General features: G+C 39.7%; 1 protein-coding gene across 3 annotated transcripts in view; it reads right to left on the reverse strand.

The window, feature by feature from the left end:
* The window catches only part of BCAT1 (branched chain amino acid transaminase 1), a 64,611-nt gene extending 43,584 nt beyond the window's left edge, over positions 1 to 21,027 (reverse strand). For all 3 annotated transcript variants that reach the window (XM_051639861.1, XM_051639852.1, XM_051639845.1), the window contains exons 1-2: positions 20,835 to 21,027; positions 3,265 to 3,336 (exon numbers count right to left, since the gene is read on the reverse strand). In XM_051639861.1, coding sequence (XP_051495821.1) covers positions 3,265 to 3,336; positions 20,835 to 20,843 — 81 coding nt within the window. In that variant the 5' untranslated portion in view covers positions 20,844 to 21,027. The remainder of the gene's footprint in view (positions 1 to 3,264; positions 3,337 to 20,834) is intronic.
* Positions 21,028 to 21,568: the final 541 nt, after the last annotated feature.

Consider the following 21,568-nt stretch of genomic DNA (forward strand, 5'->3'; position numbering starts at 1 on the left):
AAGAGCAAAGTCAGAGCTAATACACACATTAAAATAAACTAGATTAGAGTTACATCAAGAAATTGATCACTACATTATCCAAATTACATTCACTCTGTGTTGTGATGGTACAATAAGCAGAATAAATGCATTGAAGAATGTTTATGATTAAAAATCTGGTGATTTAAGTGACATTTCATGGTATTACTGAATGCAGAAACATGTATAAGAGCAAAACCAGTAATGTGCATTTCTTGTCTCAGCATTCTGAAATATGTTCAGTGGTACAAAGGATGACTGAAATTTCTCTTACTGGCTTCATATGCCCCTCTTATAAATCCAATGCTGACAAAACACAAAAACTATAAGTATAACTTCTTAGGTTATGCTTACAAACAGCCAGTTATTTATTTAAATAAGTGCAAACAACAGTTGGGGGAGGTGGGAAGATTTCACTCCAGTGGAAGGAGATGGGTAGATAACTAGGAGATTTCACATTTTCTACAACACAAGAAACTCTAGCATAATCACTATTTCCTTCAATGTTCTTACCAGTTCCAAGATCACTGCTCACATGTGATACATTAAGGATCTTGTAAATAACAAAGCTGTTAGGGTGAGATTTTTAACTGCAGAAGTGAGTCAAATTAAGGTAGTTCAGTAGCAATAAAAATGGATAAAGTGCCAGTTTGGATCTATTGACATAAAAGAAACCCACGTGAACTGAAAACAGTGAGCAGGTAGCAGAGGGGCTCACTGCTTGCTAGAAGCTGTAGGTACTATTCATTCCTCTCCTGTCAGTGTACAGGGACTCTCCAAGTCCACCTTTCCAAGTCAGGCAGAAATTGCAGTAAAATTCTAGGAAGGTCACCCCAGCTAAAAAGCACAGCCCTGCATTCTAAAAAGCAGTGTCTTCAGAGGGCTAATCTGGCATTCAAACATTGGACATCATCCACTTTAAACAAAATGTTTTATGTAAGCATAGAACAAAACCATAGCCTGTTTTCTACATTCCCACAATTTTGGATTACTTGGTTACTGGTAAAAAAAATAGCAGCTTTCTTGAGCACAGTTAGCCCCATGAGTCAACTTGATTCCTTTGAAATGTTATTAGCTACAGTTTCTGAAATTGTAATTATAACTATACAAGTTTGTGAAGCTCCCTAGAATTAATCCAAGCTATTGTCATTGGTGTTATTTTTTTTCTTAATTTAGAAAGTTCTTCTTTTTAATTTGACAAAAAAGTTAGAGAATGCAAATTATTATAATACATGACACTGCAATCAGTACTGTATTGCCATCATAACTTTCACACACAAGCCCCCCACAGCACAATATTTTCTAAAAAACTGTACCCCTTGCTGGTGAATGCAGCTAATCTTCAGAAACATGAGCCATAAGGCAGGAATGGAGTTAGAAATTAGACTTCAGCCTGTGCCAGCTATTTTTTCTAGAATTATTCACTTTATGAGCATCTGTCCCAACTACTAGTATGTTTTTCCTGCTCACACACTCTCCACTACAATGATTTGCCATTCTGGCTGACTTAAAAGTATTAATGGAAAGGAAAAAAATTAAATCCCACTTTGTGCCACTCAATATTTGAAGCTTTGGTAAGGCATCTGCTTGACTGCTGGTATAATTAAGTCTGCTTTAATTTATGCCCAGTTCACCTATGACCCAAACACTCTGTTGTCACTCTGTCTTCCCTCCGGACTATGTCAATGAATGGAAGGAAACCATACAGTGAAGATACCCAAGTGTCCTCTCTGTAAAGCAAGTTTTTGTTCTGAAATACACTAGCACACTCTACTGAACGAATCTGTTGAGATCTATCTTGTCCATTTATTAAAGGAGGATTCACAAAACAACTCTGCACTCCATACTTGTGAATTCTTGAAGATTCAAAACTGGTTGCATGGCTGTTTTTGTCAACATTTTCCAAATCAGACCTCCTGGATAAAAAATGATCCTAAATTTTCCTTCTTGGGCAGAATTACCAGAGAGACAAAAAGCAAAGAAATGAGGAAGAGAAGAACTGGGAAGGGCTGAGAATGAGGAAGAAGAAATAAATGGCATGTTGCTACGTGACAAAATTCTATAGTCCAGGACTCACAATTATTCTTTGCTGATTTCAAGGAGACTAGCATCAGAATAAACCTTACCAAGGAGTGCCCCACATTTTCTGCAGCATTTATTTTTTGTATCTGGTTGACGCCTGACAACTAAAAGGAAAATACTGAAGCATGATTCAGAAGATTGCACAACAGTGACACTGCCCAAAAAATCGGGAAGAACATGACAGTTACGAAGTGTATATCATTACAATTTCATCTCACGTACTGCTGACAACAGTCAGCAATAACAGGAAGGGAACTGCTGAAAAAGCACAAGTGAGGTCACCTTTTTCTGGGTACTACTTTTACACAGCTGCAAAACAGAGATGAAGCTTTTTAAAGATTGTAAAGCAGGGAAAGAGATGGAGAAGGAATTACAGATCTGTGGCATAAAGACTAAAGGCAAAAGAGGTATAAAAGAGGCAGGAAAAAAAAAAGGGATCAGGACAGAAGGTAGTGTTCGAAGGAGCACCTGCTGACAGGCTTTACATTTCCAACAGAAAACTGGAAGCTGACATCTGTGTTCATACAGTATTTAAAATAAGATCTTAGTTACTAGCACAGCGTTCAGGAAGGAGGCAGAGGAAAAGAGTGATATCTTAACTGAGCTCAGTTCTAAGCATAAGATGAAAGAAAGAAAAAGAAAAAAGAAATTCAATTTCATGTCAGTCTGTGGCAACTGCTCAGCATTCCTTAATATTATAGCCCTGTTTGCTTGTGGAATGCTGATAATGTGCCAGAGCTGTGGTGTGCTTTGGAATCCTTCTAACATCCTTAGCTCTGCAACTTCAAGACCAGATGGAAAAAAGTTACTTTTGAATACCATAATGCCAAAGTTCAACAAATAGTGTTACGTAACTTTGGAAAAAAACCCTTAATGGAGAATTAGTTTTTATTTCTATTGCTTTCAAAGCAGATCAGAGTTAAAAACATAATCACCTGTATGGTTTTAATTTTTGCTTAATGAATAATAACCTCTGAGTTAGTACCTGAAACTATAATAAATTAAAGTTCTTCTTGTAACATCCTTAATTTCTACATTGAAAACATTTTCAGCAAATACAACTTACAGAATTATGACACCTGCACAACAATCACTACCATGTTACAGATGCTGCCTGGCACCATCAACTGAAAGGCTTCAGATGGTCTTTGACAAACAACATACCTTGAAAGATTCTGTCACATGCTTTGCTGTTTCTCCTGAACATCCTCCACCTGTGCATTCATTCTGACAGCCCTAGAAGAAATAAAACCAGAGGAAATCTAATTCAATGAACATTGCAGGAAAGTTGATACACATGCAGGTAAATACTCTTTGGGACAGATTGTACTGAATGATCACTCAAACTTCGTCAGCAGTAAATACAGTAGCAAGAACTTTTTGGTAGTTTCTCAGCATAACTTTCCACATTTGGGGTTTTTAGTTTTACTTCAGTTACATTATTCTGTGCAACTATATTCCAGGCCTCTATAGGAGATTAGATTATCACTCTGCAGCGCAGAAGGGTATGGACAATGTCAAAAGTCTCATTCAAAGCCAAATAAATAAATAGTGGTTTTACACAATTCCATCAGGTTCTAGATTCTCTACTAAAGTATTCACCTATCAGATTTGCTTTTGCCTTTTGTCAGAGAACAAAAGGACAGAAGGATAACAGACAGGTGCACACCATCTACCTAAAATCTAGATTCCTGGTTTTCACAGCATTAGGCTAGCACTGTTGTGGACCCTCCTGCACAACCTAGACCCTCTTTGCCAGTAAATGCATATTGCACCCAACAGCATGGAGTGAAGGCAAAAAATACAGCCCAGATGGTATTTCCTGTTTCCAAGCAGCCTTTAAGAAAGAACTGGAAAGGTGATGTGGGGACAGAGGTTTGGGAGAGGAAGGGAGGTGCAAGGAACATCATGGGGATGGGCCACAAAGGGGATGGCTTAAGGGAAGTAGAACTTGCAAGATGGAGGGGGATGGCAGAAGGGATGGCTCCTGAGACCAGGGATGGGTGGGGCATGGGGAAACAGGCTGGTCAGAAGTGCTGTTGTAGTGGGCTGAAGGAAAGACAGAGGCACTAAGGGATGTTGTTGCCAGGTGTGACAGGTAAGGAAGGGGCTTTCAACACTACAAGGGAAAAGCCCTAGCAGGTGCCTGCACTGGCTGCTCACCATTTGGTGGCTGGCTTTCACCCTGCCACCCCTCAGCCCTGTAGCATCTTGACTGGGAAGTCCCCACCCAGGTGGGAAAGCCCCAGGCCAAAGGTATAGTCCTCTGAAGGAGAGCTGTGCAAAGAAAACCCTTCATAGTCAGCCTGTGAGATCCTTGCCCCAAGTTCTTACCAGGAGACAGCCCTCACCCTGCAAGGAGGCAGTGGTGGATGGCAGTGTCAGGGAGACACCAGCACCACAGTCCTGCAGACTGGGGCCACATGGCCCACAGACTAGGAAACATGACACACAAGGCAAAACACAGTATTTTCTTCCCTTTTTGCAAATCTTGATGGTACAGTAGATAAAGAAAAAAAAAAAAAAAGAAAGAGGTAACTTCAGTGGGCCTTTAGCCAATGGCAGGCTTGCTACCAACAAAAGAAAAAGCAAACTCTCAGCCACAGCAAATCTCACTTCCTCTCCTCCTGCAGTGCCCCAGAGAGGCCATAACATCCCTCCTGCCTTTTGTCACAGTCAGCTTTAACCCTTCTTTAAATACTTCCACATTCGGTGGTAGAATCCCAGAAGGCCTTCATGCCACCACCAGTTTATAATAGTTAAGTATTCTGTAGATCAATTAAGCCAACTGATTTTTCTTTGCAGTGTAGTGAATTAGGATGGAGATCATGCTGGTCACCAGCTAACAGGATGGTAGCTGTGGAGCAAGAATTTCTCAAGCAGCTCAAGCTCCATTGCTGGCTTTTGTCTAATATCTAGCATGCAAAGCTGGATTTTTTAATTATTACTACTGGTGACAGCAAATACTGACAAATAACCCATCAGGCTTTGGTTTCTTCCCATCTCTGCTTTATCAAGTTGCCCTAAAGTAAGTGTTTGCATCAACACAGAGAGGATTTAATCTGGATATAGTTTCATATGCTCTTTCATGATCTTTAAAAAATAAAATTTGTATGTGCATTTCAAGGGTGGACCATCTATAGGAACAGCTCTTACGGGCTTCAGTTGTGCTGCTGGTTAGTTCATAGTTTCCACTGAACTCAATTAAGTCAACAGCCCAGTTTTTGGGCATATGCCATAGAGCCCAATCCTGTTCTCCATGAAACCATTATGTTTTACAGATTTAACTAATATTTAAAGCAAGTAGCTAACTGCTTTTGTTAACCACACTGAGATTAAATTGCATTAATCCCCAGGACAAGAAAGACATAACCACAATTGCTTTCTAATTGATGAAGTCATATTTTAATGGCTCCATGGCTTTTAAATCTGAAACATGTTGTTAAATGCAATAGAGAAAATTACTCCCTGATTTAGTGCCAGCATTGCCAAGGGAGATATGCCAACCATCAATTTGCCCTTTGTGTTTAATAGCATGGTAGATTTAAAACTGCATCCATTAAAACATGTTAACCTAAATATACTGGGTCAATGTCTCCTCAAAAGTCATTCAAGTCTGTATCAAGTTGCTATTCAATTACACAAATGCATGACTGTATTTCTTATGTTGTGATGTACATCTAACACCATTTTCTTTATGTTGTATGTAACTGCTTTTTCTAAATTTGAAACAGGACAATATTGCACCGTTTTCCTTCAGAAATATTGAAATTTCATATAGATTTTATAATTTTGTAAAGCCTGTATGAGAAAAAAATGCACAATGCATCACATTAGATTACATTTTGTTGGATAATCAGTTTTATATGTCAATGTATCATTGAGAAACACTACTAAAGACCTAGCAATAAGTAATTCTGTCTTTACTTTTACAGAAGATCTCAGTGCAGTATTAAGTTTTGCAAATGCTTTAGCCTTCACAAAAATTAATCACCATATATTCAGTTGGATAATAGTGCTTCCTCACATTATATAAGAGTTAGATTGGAAGTAAGTACTGAAGAAGTAAGCCTTAGGGAGGTTAGTCTCCTCCCAACATGTGAGGGACTATTCTGTGTGTAACAGTTCTGGAATTTTTTTACTTAATAGTTGCCATCTCCACTTCTGCTAGACCCTTCACAAACCTTATCATTCAAATCCTGCATTTGGTCCTCAGACTGCATTAGACATACTGATTTTCAACATCTTTTCACATCAGGATGCTCCAATTAAGGCCTCTGGGCTTTCCCTGCTGTCTTTGGCACACCTTCTCTGACAACTCTTACGAGAAGAGCATGAGACATTGCAGCTACAGTACTGACCTGCAAGAGCAGCCCATCAACTTCACTATCACCATTTTGCCAAGCCTCTAGTTATGGTCATCTTTTAGGGTATCTTTCTGCATCTCACTGCTTCACCAAAACAGATTATCTATCCCTTTTATGCAGTCAGATCACTTGTCCTTCAGCCAAAAAGACCCTCTGCAACAAAAATAGGCACATCTTCTGCCTGAACTCCTTAGGCTTCCTAGACTACCTGAATCTGCCTTAATTTTTCCTGTGCCCTCACACTTGGTGGCTTTTGAGACCCAGTGTTAGCACCAATGTCTTTGTTCTCTCTTGGGATTATCTGTTCTATAAACTACAGCCCTTCCAGATCCTTTGTCAAACCACTATTCTTAAATTTTAGCTAGCTCATTATCCCATACTCATCCTCGCTTATGAAATAGGAACAGAAAATTTCCATAAACTTCATTTCATCACTGTAAACTTAAGCTGCAAACTTACTTTCATACACCATGGGTTACATTATTTGATTTTTAAAATGGCATCAGTTCTAGAAAAAAAAAAATTGCAGTTACCCCTATATGCCATGTACTTTGTCCCCCTTTTTCAAGGCATCTAATTCTTTAATTAGTTCTCTGCTCACTAATTTTGCTTGTTGTTTGATTACTCTTCTCACATTGCAAATAATTTCTACAGCGTTCACACTTTCAGCTAGGAAATCATATTGGCTGCATTTCAAAACAAATCAAGACCTGCAGTTTTACAAACTCCTTAGTCATTGTTTTGGTTTCATCAGTACATGCTTATCCAAATCAGCCCACAGACAACTCTGATCATAGAATGGTTTGGGTTGGAAGACCTTAAAGATCATCTAGTTCCAACCACCCTGCATGGGCAGGGACACTTCTCACTAGACAGTCTCCACTCTGAGTAAAAATTTCATCAACAGCACTAGTGCTGTTAGAGTGCTATGAGTGACAGGGAACATCAGAAAACCCACTTTTGTGCCCATGAAAGAATTGTAGACTGTGATTTTGGGCAGGCAGTGGCTACTCATGGAGGACAAGAACCTAAAGAAGCACATAAGCCACAGATACACAGATAAGACTGCATATAGTTTCTTCTACTGGGGCCACTCCATCTTCTGCTATGCAGGGAAACAAATACAGGACTATCTTGGTAATCATCAGGCCCCAGCAAAGGTGGAGTGGGAGTTTGCTCTCAGTCAGAAGTCACACGAAAAACACTTTTCAATTAAGAAAGTCTTTCCTGATACACTTCTCCAAGCTAAAGCAGTGTCTTACTACTTTTACCCATGCTTGCTTTTAAGTGTCTAAATATTATTTCATGTTCTAATTTACACTGGAAGGATAATGAAATTAGAATACTTGTCAGATTCCAGGAATCTAGTAGATCAATACATTCAATATATGTCTATAATATGTTACTGCCTACAGGCAAGTCAAACTAGGTGTGTGATGACTGGCACCTTGGCATGTTGCCCTTCTGTTCCAAGTATAAAAGAGTCTCACATGTACAAATGCTACATATTCTGTGTATGCTACAGTCATATAAAACACTTCAATGACTTCAAAACAGTTTTTGTCTGCCCCCAGGAAATGTTGATACAAATTGGCAGCCACACCACATGAAAGATGAATTTGCAGGGGAAAAAAAAGCAAACAAACAAAACCACGGTAATGATGTTCATAGCTTTAAAGAAAAAAATAAACCACTTGCTGTCAGACTGAGAGAGAAATTCTGAATATTGCTGTAGGGCCAAGTCATATAATACTATTTTTAATATCAGCTAAAAGTTATTTACTTAACATTTATGAAAGACCTCCAGAGCTCAGGAAGCTTATTTATGGAATTTAACAGCCAGGCATGTTTACCTCAGCTGTGATGGAAGCAGTTGCATTATATAAAAATATTTTAATACTGTCTTTATATTGTATGTATATGAATGTGAATATACACATATGTATACATTATCATGAAAAGTCAACAAGTCAATTAATTTGGCTGGATCATTTACATAACAGCATGGCATGCCTTATCCACACAACTTCTTTTAAATCTACTCTGTACAAAATCAAGACAGAAAGAGAAAGAAGACTAACTCAAATTGCATTTCTAACTACTTATCAAGCCAAACAGAGATCCCTGAGGTATCTCTGGTCATTAGGCTGGAGCATTCTCCATGCATTGGCTTGACAGTCTTCAATAATGAAGAACATGTACAGTACAAATTCTAGAGCAGCTCCAATGATACAGCTCCATGTGTGCACAGATCAGCACTGGGGGGAAAACAAACAAAAAAACAAAACCACCCAAAGGAAAAAAAAAAAAGGAAAGACAGCTTGACATACACAGTTCTAGTGCTTAGCTTTTTACTTGGTTCACCAAGAATTCTCTTTTTTTTAATTTCTACACTTCTAATGCATTTCTCTAAGACTACTCTTACCTAACATATCAGCCTTGATGCCTTGTCAGCTGGGCATTATCACCTTACTGTGGCTGCTTGTTCAATCTTGAGGTGGCTCTGATGTTGGTTAAACAGTGAGGCAGTGTAATAATATACAATAAAGAAAAATATGAGGCAACTAGCACAGCAGAAAAAGAAAGCTACCACATTATTTAATTTTGCATCAGAATGAAAACATCCAGGCTTAGAATGTAAAAGAGGGTTTTGGGTTTTTTTATCTAAGAAAGCTGCATTTCATAAAGGTTGAATTTAAATAGATTACTAATAAATTATCCCAAAAGACTGTGCAGGCACTTATCTTCTGACTTGAGCAGCTTATTTGGTTTAATATAAAGCAATTTAAGTAGTTTGAATAAAACTGAAATATGTTCCTCTTAAAACAAGTATCACTGTTTTAATATGTTTAAATAAATGACAATTCAGCTTACATGAGCACAACTTATTGGTTAGGAAAACTTTGAAACAGAGAACATAAACAAATGGAAATATTCAGTCAGCATAATCCAGATGCATATTTAGTAACATTTATAGCTGTACAGCAACTCTAAAAGCAGACCATGAGATGAAATAAATGCAGGACAATATTGCCAAAATAAAGTCATTTCAGTCAGCAATCAAGTGAGAAACCTCTCTAGGAAATAATGCCAATGTTTTGACTCAGTGCTTCAATTAATATCTGAATTAGGTCAGTAATGCCTAACCAGTTGTACCAGAAAGTTTGTATCAGTTCACCTGAAAGGTAGCAAGGTTAGGCAAGGTGAAGGAGAATCTTGGAGTCTGAAATCCAAAAAGAACGTGTGCTTGGCAAACTAGATTATCAAGAAGGCTAAAGGGAAGAAAAGAGTTCACTAAAATAGAAGATAAATTAATTTGATGTAACTAAAGAGAACCTGACCAGGGACCTACTCAGCTTGAGGCTAAAATTATTTTGCCAGATATTTCAGAAAAATTACATGAGCTGTGAAGTACACTCATACAAAGTGGGGACTAAACTGTGATCCTTTCAAATTTAAAAATATTGAAAACCTACCAGCAGGGCTATCCAATGACAGGACATAAAGCAGCAGATTTCCACAGGGTGGCCCATTATTCAAGAGTTCTGCCTTAATACATTGCCTGCACAATCATACACAACCCTCCTTCCTATTTTCTTTACAGACTAGGCGCATCCTCTAAAGAAATCCTCTTTGCACATGACCTCCAAATGCCATGTGCTTTAGCCTTGATTTCTAAGCCCACTGCTCTTGTTTGTTCTTGTTTGTTTTCCTTCCTATGATCCTGTTCTTGCTCTGTCAGTCCTCAATGCCATTTCCTCCGTCTTTACCATCTGTCTCAGTTCACCGACGGTTCCCTTGATTGAGGAAAACAGCCTCGTACTATTAGGGGAATAGGCAGATGACCTAATGGAGCTCTTCCATCTCTAACTCCTATGAACAGTGTCTCTAAGTGCCCCTTTTGTTGGTTTGTTTGCCTGCTCGAGCATTAATTAGGTTTTTAACAAGTGTATTGTTCGCTAGAATGGCGTAAAGGAAAACATGTTAAAGGAACCAGCTAGATTGTGTTGATCCATAAATTAATCCGCCTGTTTTCTAACTAGATGGTGGCTCATTGCTGTGTGATATGGTTATTTCTTAAACAAAATACATTAAAATTCTGGAGGTCATGATTTTTTTGTCTTTTCATTGATAGGAGATCTTTTACATCAAACTGGCAACAAGAAAGGGTAAAAATGCTATTGTATACTTTCCCCTAACACTCTGAAAGGGCTTTGCTGTTAACCATAAGGAAGCTCGTGGTCTTTTTTTCTAACATTTCTCTTTGCTTACGTATCCTATAATGCCAGGTACTAAACTAGCATTTGAAAATTTTATAGTAAAGTTAACTAGCTATGGGATGCATTTTTAAATACACTGTCACACCAGCAAAGATGAGTTCAAGCTCAATAAAAATTATTCTGCTTATCTTCCTCAGGAATTCAGTTATAGTGGCTGTATCTTTTATCCTGAGACAACTACCGGCATAAAATACAGGTCTGATTTAAAGATGCATAAAACATAACTTACAATTTCTTTGTGAAACTCCCTGATGATGGAAACTACACAGATTCTACAGCTGATGACCAAGGCAAGGGGCTTGATGCAATTAACAAATGATAATGTGAATAACATGAATGCATACACAGCAGAAACAAACAAAATAATTGTCACTGAGAGCTTAGAACTGGAAGCAGACGATTTAGTGTGGAAGACCAAAGCTTCTGCAGTTTGGAAATACATCATTGTAGACTCCTAGGGGGAAAAAAACCCAAACCACAGCAGAGACAGTGATGGATTCCAAAATGAGAACTGACATGCTTAAAGAAAAGAGTTAGCAGACAAAAACCTGGATTAAAGGACATAACTCCTGTTTGCAAGCTCCCTTATGACTACAGAGGAACCAGAAGAAACACAGGGTCAGGCAGGAATCACTGGCCTGTATAAGGGGTCATTTGTAGCTGTTCTCAGAGTGCTTAGACCGTGTCCCATTTAAGTCCATTTTGCACTGGAATAAAGGTTTACATAAGAAGCTGAGCAATGATGAATCACACACTGGAAACAAAAGCTTGGGGGGAGGGAAGCTTTTGGAGAAGAAATTAGTTACTTTTTTCACCACAATTCCTGTATAGAGTCCCACTAGAGATAATAAAACAGTAACTTACACAGCTGGCTCTCGAATAATACTAAGTACAATAAAACATTATGCAACTGTGCATGTGGTTGCTGGTCTGTAAAGGGCAGACATGCTGGCTTGATAGCACGTCTAGCCTTGATAACTTTGCATGGCCTATTTAATTAATCACTGAGTATCAAATGCCACTGGTGCAAAAGCATAAGAAGCATGACTTTCTGTATTGCATTAGGCAGTCAGTGCCCTTATTGCCTGTTCCCTGCTCCCCAAGTAGTTTGTTTAGCTGTTAAGTGTCCAACAGATTAAGGTGATAGAGCATGGCAGCAGCTATCTAACCTGGGCATCTGAACAGGCTCCATACTGCAGGTGCACTTTGCCTGACTAGTCAGAATACTCCTTATAAATGTGCTTCTCTGTCGCCTTGCTCTTTTCAAATGGCTGAGCATGGTTCCTGGTTTTTGCTTGCACCTACATATGTGTTCTCCCTGATCATTTGGCCACAATGCTGCAGAAGGACCCAGACTTGAGCTTTCAAGGTTGGAAGTGGATTGAGTGATTTAGTAAGTCTCTTTAAACATGTGATGCAGGCTAGCGTAGGAAAACAAACAAAAATCAAAACAACCAGAAAGACAGCAAACTTTGTCTAGAGGTGCTTCAAATATTAGGCTCTCTCTTGAATCCAGATGGTGGGCTGGTCTGTATGATGCTTGCAGTTATTTTACTGTTTGTTACAGATAAAGAACTGGGACATTAATTATTAGTAATCTTTAAATTAATCTTCTCATTGCAATAAATGGAAGCCTTAAAAATTAATACTGGCTCTACAGTCACAACACCCAAGGCAGAAATATCTCCATTCTACAGACAGGAAATTTAGGCATACCTAACACTAGTTAGCAGTTCCTTCAGAGAACTCACTGGGAGGCAGCCAGGTGCCAGAACAGGGCATGCACAGCTCCCCAGGAACTCAATCTATAGCTCCTCTTCCTTATGGAGATGTATGAATAAGATTCATTATAGTTGTTCTTAAGGAAGAACAAGTGTGAATCAATTGATGTGGTTTTGGCTGTGCATTCAACTCACAGCTACGCCCTATGCAAGTGTCTTGATTAACAGCACACAGGTGATGGCTGCAGAAGACCTGTCCATTCTAGCTCAAATGGGTTTTAAGCCTGGCATAATAAGTTTGAAGTCATGGGAGTTCTCTGCCTGGCTTATACCAAATCCCGGGTTATATCCTTTAGATGTGTCTTTTGCTGTGTGTTCAAACACTGCCTTAATTTGATTTAACCGGACACAATTCAACAAAGTGGAAAGAAATGTAAAACTTTCCTCTTGATGTAAAGGGCACTAGAAGCAGAGCTAACCTGCAGGGAAAATCTTTGAAACCTGTTTAAAGGCAGCACCTACAATGATGTTTGTGTTCTTGTTCAAATTAACAACAGAGAGGGAATGTATTTGCACAACAGACATCTAGCTCAGAATAAGCTATGAACTTCTCTTGCTTTACAGTCTTCATGAGTTTCAGTGGGTGCAACAAAAGGTAATAAACCGAATCTACCACACCAAGCACGTCAATGATCCCATGGAAGTTCACTAGCAGAAAGCAGACCACAGCTACATTGTCACCATACAGTGCTACACATGACTCCCCTGAATGTGGAAAAAGACTGAGATAACACCCGCAAGAAGCTGCTCTTCTTGTCTGCTCAAAAGAGGTAAAATATTTTAAAGCAGTGACAAAGCCAGATACTCCACTTACTTGGTATATATTCAACTTAGTATATATAACACCTCTAAGACACGGAAAAAACACACATTGTAGCACTCCAAAATTTTGTGTTATAGCTACCCTATTCATCCTTTCCAAATATCCCTTTGAGCAAGTCCTTCATCTGAAATCCCCTATCTGTTGTTGACAGTAACCAGAGAACACTGGATTCTGCCCAGGGAATTTGACAGCAAAATAGTACTCAGCACACTAAAAGTGGCCTTGAGAAAGTATGGTCACAAATGAGGTATTTGTAGAGGTGTCAGCATTAAGCATGCATTAAGCATGCAAAGCAGAGGCCCTTTGCCAAAATTATAGCATGGTAAAAGGCCATCATAAATAATGAGTGATAGAGTCTCTATTAGGAAAAAAGATAACCTTGAAATAATAAGAAATGGCACTAGTAATGAAGATTATAAACAGGCTCATGACAAGTAATGTAGGCTTGTCCATTTATAGTCCAGTATTAATGATCAACCAGCTGTGCTCAGCCCAATAAATCTAAATTGACAAATGAGTTATTTATAATACCACCTTGAAGGGTTTTGTCCAGATTCAACCCATATGTCCCTATCATTTCTGAATTTATGAAGCTGATCTTAAGCATCTTGAAAGAGTTTAGAATGGGATCTGATTTATCCATTGTTGAAATACAGTTCTCCTGGAAATAGCAGGATAGAACATTAATTTTCTATGTATGTCACAATAGTTTGCCCAATCGACATGATGAAAACATTGCTGGTTATAGCAAAACCACTTAGAAGAACAACCAAAAGGAAACAATTGTAAATGCAGCATTTTCCAGTCAATGGAAAACCAGAAAAGAATGTTGATATGACTGAATTTCCGTCTCCAGGTGTCAAGAAGAGAACGAACCTATAAATGCCAAAATAATCTCTGAAAAGGTGTTGAAAGGCAAATGATTAAGAAATGAAACTATTCTAATGGTACAGGCACTTGTCAGTATGAAAAAGGCATAGACTAAATAAAGAACTTGTGTCTTTATTCCACAAAACACTGTAATACTGAGGATGAAGTCTGGGCCATGAACTGGGCCACAGCACAGGATCAGATTTAGAAAAAAGCACAGCTATGTCAGAAGGACATAAACCAAATACAGTCAAACAACCCAATGGACGTCCTTTATGGTTACAGAAACAAAACACTTCCTGGTGGGGGATACTTTGTTTCATTTGACTCCCAAACTGCACTTCGGTTTTGAAAGGCAGTTAATCGAGTTTAAGGCAGTCTGCAGTTTAGTTCCCATGCACATATAAATAGGCTACAGCACATCTAACCACCATACTTGCTTAAAACCAAATTATAGACTCGCAGTGGATAAATGCCTCAATATACGAGCATGTGAATAGGATTATTATTTTTTTTTTCTGAGTACATGCATGTATATATGCAGCTGTAGAGCTGTGGCAAAAATTGTGGCTGTGAAAACAATCTATGCTATAATACCCTATGTTACAATTACTACTTCGTGCTGTGCAAGGAATAAACTTGGGTCACATTACATTTTTGTACTATTACACAGATATTCTTTTTTTTTATAACTTTACTCCCTATACTTCAGGCAATACTTTCTGACAAATAAGAAGGGGTTATTTGGCTGTGTAAGCGCTGCCACAGCATAGGGCAGGATTCAGAAGGACTTACAGTTTTGACACTTAACACTAGCACTGACTGTAACCTTGATAACTTTATGATTTCAATAAATTCCGACATTCTGTTCTTAAAAATTGTTACTTCTGAATTTTTTAAAACTATAGATCCTATTTAAAAAAAAAAAAAAAAAAATAATTACTTATTGCTTTTATTCTTCCAGGATAAAAAACTTAACCTCTCCACCTCTCCACCCCACCTGTTACCTCAGTCTTTGAAATCATAGAAATGAAATCTGAATCATGCACCTAGTAAGAAACTTACTTCACAAGTAGCCTCCTAAGTACTTTGAGGATACTGCAAGTACTAGAATTTGCTATAAAGTTTTCTTTCCCATATTGTTTTTATTAAGAATTTCCTTTATTTTACTGGAGCATGAGAAACTCTATGCATCAACAGAAAGTATAACGTTACTGCTGATTTTAAGTGGACTTTATATGATTTTCAATTAATTGCATTATGGTATGCAGTTGTATAAAACCTTGTGCATTAATAATTTAGTTGTAAGAATAGAATATAAACATACCATGTTCCAGGTTTAGGTTAGACATCAGGCAGAAATTCTTCACCATGAGGGTAGTAAGGCACTGGAACAGGTTGCCCACAGAGGTTGTGAAAGCCCCCTCCCTAGAGGTGTTCAAGACCAGGCTGGATGAGGCTTTGTGCAGCCTGGTGTGAGGTGTCCCTGCTCATAGCAGGAAGGTTGGAACCTGATGATCTTTAAGGTCCCTTCAAACCTTAGGCATTCTATGATTCTATAAAATCAAATTTATTTAAGATAAAGTAATTTAAAGATCACATTCCAGAAAATAAAAAATGTTTCCTTTTTTTTCAGTACTTCGTATAGTTTTGCCATTGTTGTTTTCTTTCTACATATTAATGGAAAGATCACATATTTAGAAAATATAGCATCCAATATTAAAGAAGTGAAAGCTACTAGACAGGAGCTTTTCAAAAGTCGTAAGAATTTCAACAGTGCATTGAACTTTACTTGCAGTCAGATGCATTGAAAAGAAGTAAAAAGACGACCTTGTAAATTAATTGCAAAACCAACAAGATGACATTATTTTTTAAAAACCTAGCTGTATTATAAAAACCCCAACCCTAACAAAAAGAGGTTTGAATCCCTGAAATATCACTTTAACTTTCCCTTGACTTTAGTAACTCCCCTAAGAGCTTCAACATACCTCTTTTCCCTTTCCATAGTCAGTGCTTACAGATACAATGATCCTCACCTAAATATTCTTAAAATACATGGGAAGAAAAAACAACAACAAACAACCACAAGTCTAGCAAAACCAGGATGTTTTCTGATTATGAGGAAGAAGCACTAGCTTGGCTCTGTGAATAGGGGAAAAAAAAAAAAAAAAAAAGAGTCCTTAGGGGGAAGATGTTGAGAGTGTAGGAAGGAGGTATAGTCCTCTTTCCTGACTCAGTGGTAGGCACATTGGTGGAGTATTGATTAATCTTACCATGGATCCTAATGAGGTAACTAAAGCAACAAGAGTCCCAGAGGAAACAAAACAAACCCACCCTCTCATAAACAATCCCCAACAAACTCCAAAGGCTGCAAATAAAGCTGCAATCTTGTAAAGAAACTTGCACTAATATTACTGTTCAACCTTTTCTGTTAAGCACTTGGAGTTCCTTGAGACAGAGAAGAACAAAGTATTAACACTACAGCAACATGTTAAAGAAATTACCTTCTGCAAAGAAATCTGCCTATGCTGATGACTTGATACTTGTGACTTTCTTTGCACAGAGTTCTTCGTACCGTTAAAAGCTTAGCAAGCAGAGCTCTGGACAAACTGCTACTGATCCATACTACTCTGTCAAAGACTAAGGCTAGATTAAACAACAAAATTTAAAAAAATTAAAAATCTTAGTTTGTAAGGTGTCTTCCAGGACCATATGAAAATCCAAGCTGGAAAGGTTTCAGACTTCAGAAGGTCTCCAGTTCAACCTCCCACTCAATGCTGGTTCAGCTCGGAACTCAGACCAGGTTTCTCAAGTCTTTATTCACTTGGCTCTTGAGAACTTCCAAGGATGGAAACTACACAGCCCCTCTTGGCAACCCATTATACTTGCCTGACTGTCTTTGTGGGGAGAAGTTGTTCCTTTTATCCAGTCTGAACCTTTTGTTTCAATTTATGCCATTGTCTTTTGTCCTCCTACCATACATCATTGCTGAGCCTGGCCCCATCTGCTCGATTTTGCTCTAGATTTGGAAAGGCTGCTGTTATTACACCTCAAAGCCTCCTTTCTCCATACTGAACAAACCAAATTTTCTCAGCCTCTCAATATAAAAGTTCAAAAAATTTAATTCTCAGTAAAGGTAATGCAAATTCAGTCATTTCTTATGAAAGTGATATTCCCTAAGACAACAGTCTACATAAAAATAAACAAGTGGACATGACTTGTGTGGCAGTGATCTCTCTGAATGCTAGTGGAAATTAATACAACCAGAACCTTGTGGACTTAAACCTTTTTCATATACCAGGAAAAAAACAATGTATTTTCTGTGCTTATTAGGAGTGTTTTTATCAATTACTGTGTGAAATGCTCTAATAAGTAAACTGGAGGAATAATTGTGTAACTACTGAGAAGTCATATGCTGTGCTTCATTAATGCATCAAGTATAATCTAAAATAAAACTTGGAACAAACTGCAGGCCTCAAGGCAAAAAAGTAAATGAATAACTGTTGGAAGTGTATTGTGACATTAGCTCGTAAAAACAGTAATAAACTATGGGCCAGACGCATGAAAGACAGATGGGTAAAAAATCTTGATCATTTTAAAGATAGATTAAATTACTTAGTTAATGTTAACCCTTTTGGATCATTTGATAGTCACACCAAAAGACAGTATCAGGCCTTTCCATAAGCATAACACTGGATTTTCATCTGCAATAGCATATAGTAATATTTGCTAAATTGCCCCTTCTACAACAGGTGCTCTATTTTACAAGGTAATATTACTTATCCCTTTAATGCATAAAGTCATGAAGTAATGAAATAATTTCCAAGGTAAATGGGACCACCCGTTCACTTCATACTAGGTAAGAATTGGAGGTACCGAGCTGCATGTCAGTGACTATGAATTACAAATTAGGGTCCCATACTACTTTGATTTATGCCCAAGTATCACTGAAATTCAGACGTGGTTCAAGATGAAGGTTGTGCTTTTAACATCTACACTACAGCCATCACAGCAGCTGGAGAGCCACAATTTATTATCAAACCCCACAATCAGTACTGAGTGGCTTGAGCTCACAAATGCCTCTAATGAGCTTATCTAGCGCTGTGGAGTACATAATATGTCACTGTAGTGACACAAAGATGCCAGTCCTCACATCCGTGGCCTAAGAAGGCTAATTGTGCAAATGTTCCAAACAGAATTTACCCCTTAAATTCTTCATTCTAACACTGAAGGTCTTGCCTTCAAACCTACTAGTAATCTGCAGTTTGCCATACATTCAGGTATGATTACCCATTTAAGAAAATGGTGTAACATGGGGAAGAAATGAAAATGCCTGTTCCGATTCTTTATTAAGCCCACACCAAATAAATTGCTTTAAAATGGCTTAACAAATTCAGAGTAACTGAGTGCTTACACAATTAACGAGCTGATTTACTTCCTTTCCTAACATTGTCCTCCCAGGGATAATTCAAGTGGAATTCACTAGTGATGAATTTATTTTCAGCTATGAAATTAAAGGATATGACCTATGGACTGGTTTAGCAAGTTATCAACTATGTTAGAGCTACCTAATCGTTCTGCAATTCTCTTTTTTACTTATGACTTTGCACCATATTTCAGTACTCAATTTCCATGTGAAAAATCAGAATATCTACTGGATCACACAATCCTAGGCGTGCTAGGCCTGTCAGTAACAATCAGTGCAAGAGGTGGACAAGGCAGGACTGAAGAAACCAGAGACATAATTCATTCCTTATGCATAACATTCCTTTAAACAGGACAAAAGGAGAGGGTTGAGGTTGAGCTGGAAATGGTTCAAGGGGAAAGGAAGGGTTGTCAATAAAAGCAGGAAATGTTGAAGGGGGAGACAAAGGGATAAGGAGCTATAATAATGCTGTCGCTTTTTGATACCTTGATAAATTTATTAAGTGTTGCATAAGTGTAATGATAATCAAATGGTAATTTTCTGCATCTTTGATGCATGCTCTACAAATACACAGTGACAGTCATAGCCCTGAAGAGCTCACAGTCTGAACAGATGAGGCAAATAACGGGTAAAGGGCTCAGACAGAACTGACTTGCCCAAGGCTACACGATTTGCAAGCAACAAGGATGTACTTTTACTGCTGTAGCTATTCCTCTATGCTGTCTTTCCTACAGTAAAAATACAAGGCAAAGTCAGGTGTTGTGCAGGTGAGAAGAACCCAATGAGACATCAGTGATGCTTTGAACAGGCAGGTAAATCTATTGCTTGCCTTCAACTTGTTTTTTGCACAGGCATGCCAGAGCACTAATGACAGGTCATGGATAACACCCCAGAGACAGGGTCACGCCCTCTCTCCTAGACACACAACAGGTACATCAAAAGTGATATCAAACATTACAGTTTTTTTTCACTCCTTAATATGCTTGCATTCTGTCCCTACATGTTCTGGCTGGGGACAGCTGCTTAAGTATTTTCCCTGAGCAGTTTCAGATCAGTCTTCTCCCATATCTGGTCTGCTGCTCTCCAGTTGCATAAAGTGCAAACGGGACTAATCAGAGCCTCCTGAGGCCGCTCCAGATCACTCACCCACTCTAGCCCTGGTGACATCAGCAGCACCTGCACTACTGCTAGACCCACCCAGACGTGACCTAGGATGGCATGAGAGTAACGCTTGTCATCAGTGACAGAGAGGAGCTGGGGAGACACCTGCCAGTCACATACCTGTTGTGTCCATATACCATCTGTTATAGTTACCCAAGGAAAGCAAATAACTCAGTCTTGGTTTTTTGTCAGCTGTTTACTTTGGCATCACGCTACGGCTGTGAAGTTCAGTCAGCCCAGCACAGTCCTTCTTCAAAACCCAAGAATTATTCTTCATGCAGCTGTTCTACAGGGTGTAAGTTGCTGTGATGTTCCCTCAGTTTAACTGAAAAGCACCCATGCTACCTCCATGTCCTTTGTCTTGACAAGGAAGACTTCTTTTTAATCCCCAGATCAGCCTCACTAAGCAGAACATAAAGACAACATTTATAACAGGATAGTTCCCACAGATGCTCATCTCTCACGTTGCTGTTCGCTACTGACACCTTCTCTCCGATTACTTAGTTATTTCTGAAATGACTCAAAACTTCCAAATATATGTTACTGGGTTTTACCAAGAGCCTATTTTAGTACAATGGCAGACATAAGACCTATAGTAAACTCATAGGCATAAAAAGGCATGATGTCTGCCAGGAGACCATATCCTTTGCAGTTTTTTTAATAATTAAGGGTCCTATACTACAAACAAACAGTAAGAAATTCCCCCCAAGAAGGAATTAAACACCTTCCCTCCCCCCTCCCCGCTTCTCCCTCCCGACTCATTTTCTTTTCCACACATGCTGTCTGCAATGAAAGAACACGGAAAGAGGTAGAATCCCACACATCCTGCCTCTGAATCTCAAACAATAAATCTTCTGGGGACAGAGATCTCCATCGCAAAGCACATGTAACAAATAACAGCAATGAAATCTGTAAACACAAAGCAGTACCCCTTTTCCTTGTTTGCCAAGGAAAAGCCCCTCTGCTACTCCGCCTCCCCCGAAGGATGGGCGAGGGGCTTTTGGCAGGAAAACCCGCCCCGCTTACCTTGATCATGCTGGCAAACGGGGGGTATTCCCCTGCCGCGGCGGAGCGAGCCCTGGGCGGGAAGCCGCTCGTTTCTGGCAGCGCTCCTGGGGGAGCCCCCACCGGGTGGCTGAGCCCCTGGGTGCGGCTGTGCGGGCTCCGGGCCGGCCGATCCGCCTGCGGGGTCCGCCGGGGCTGCCGCTGCTACCGGGGCTGCCGCTGCTACCGGGGCTGCCGCTGCTACCGGGGCTGCCGCTGCTACCGGGGCTGCTGCCACTGCTGCCGCTCGCGGGCTCCGATTGCATCAGCGGGCGAGGGCGGCGCGCACGGCGGCCGCCGCTGGGGAAAGCGGCGAGGGGCTGCGGCCGCCCCGCCTCGCTCCTCCCGGCGGGCAGGCACGGCACAGCACGGCACGGCACGGCACACCTCCCGCCGGGCCCCCGCCCTGGGGGAGCACCGGCAGCGCCCCGGCCGGGACCGGCGCCACCCGACCCACCGCCCGCACCTCCCTGCTGGGGCAGGTCAGTGTGCGGGGTCAGCCGTGGCCTGTGGCTCGCCCCTAAAATGGCCCCGCACCGTGAGCTGCGCCCTACCCGGCGGAGACAATTACATGCTTTTATTGTAATGTATACTGAGGATACACGCGTTGTTCTTACCCCTCTTCCTTAACAAGCATTAAGAAACCCATCATTTTCTGTCTCTGACTCATTTCCTCCTTGCATCCGAGTTGTCTGACACATCAAACACCTCGCAGC

The sequence above is a fragment of the Apus apus genome, chromosome 1 (assembly GCF_020740795.1).
Source record: "Apus apus isolate bApuApu2 chromosome 1, bApuApu2.pri.cur, whole genome shotgun sequence".
Taxonomy (NCBI): domain Eukaryota; kingdom Metazoa; phylum Chordata; class Aves; order Apodiformes; family Apodidae; genus Apus; species Apus apus.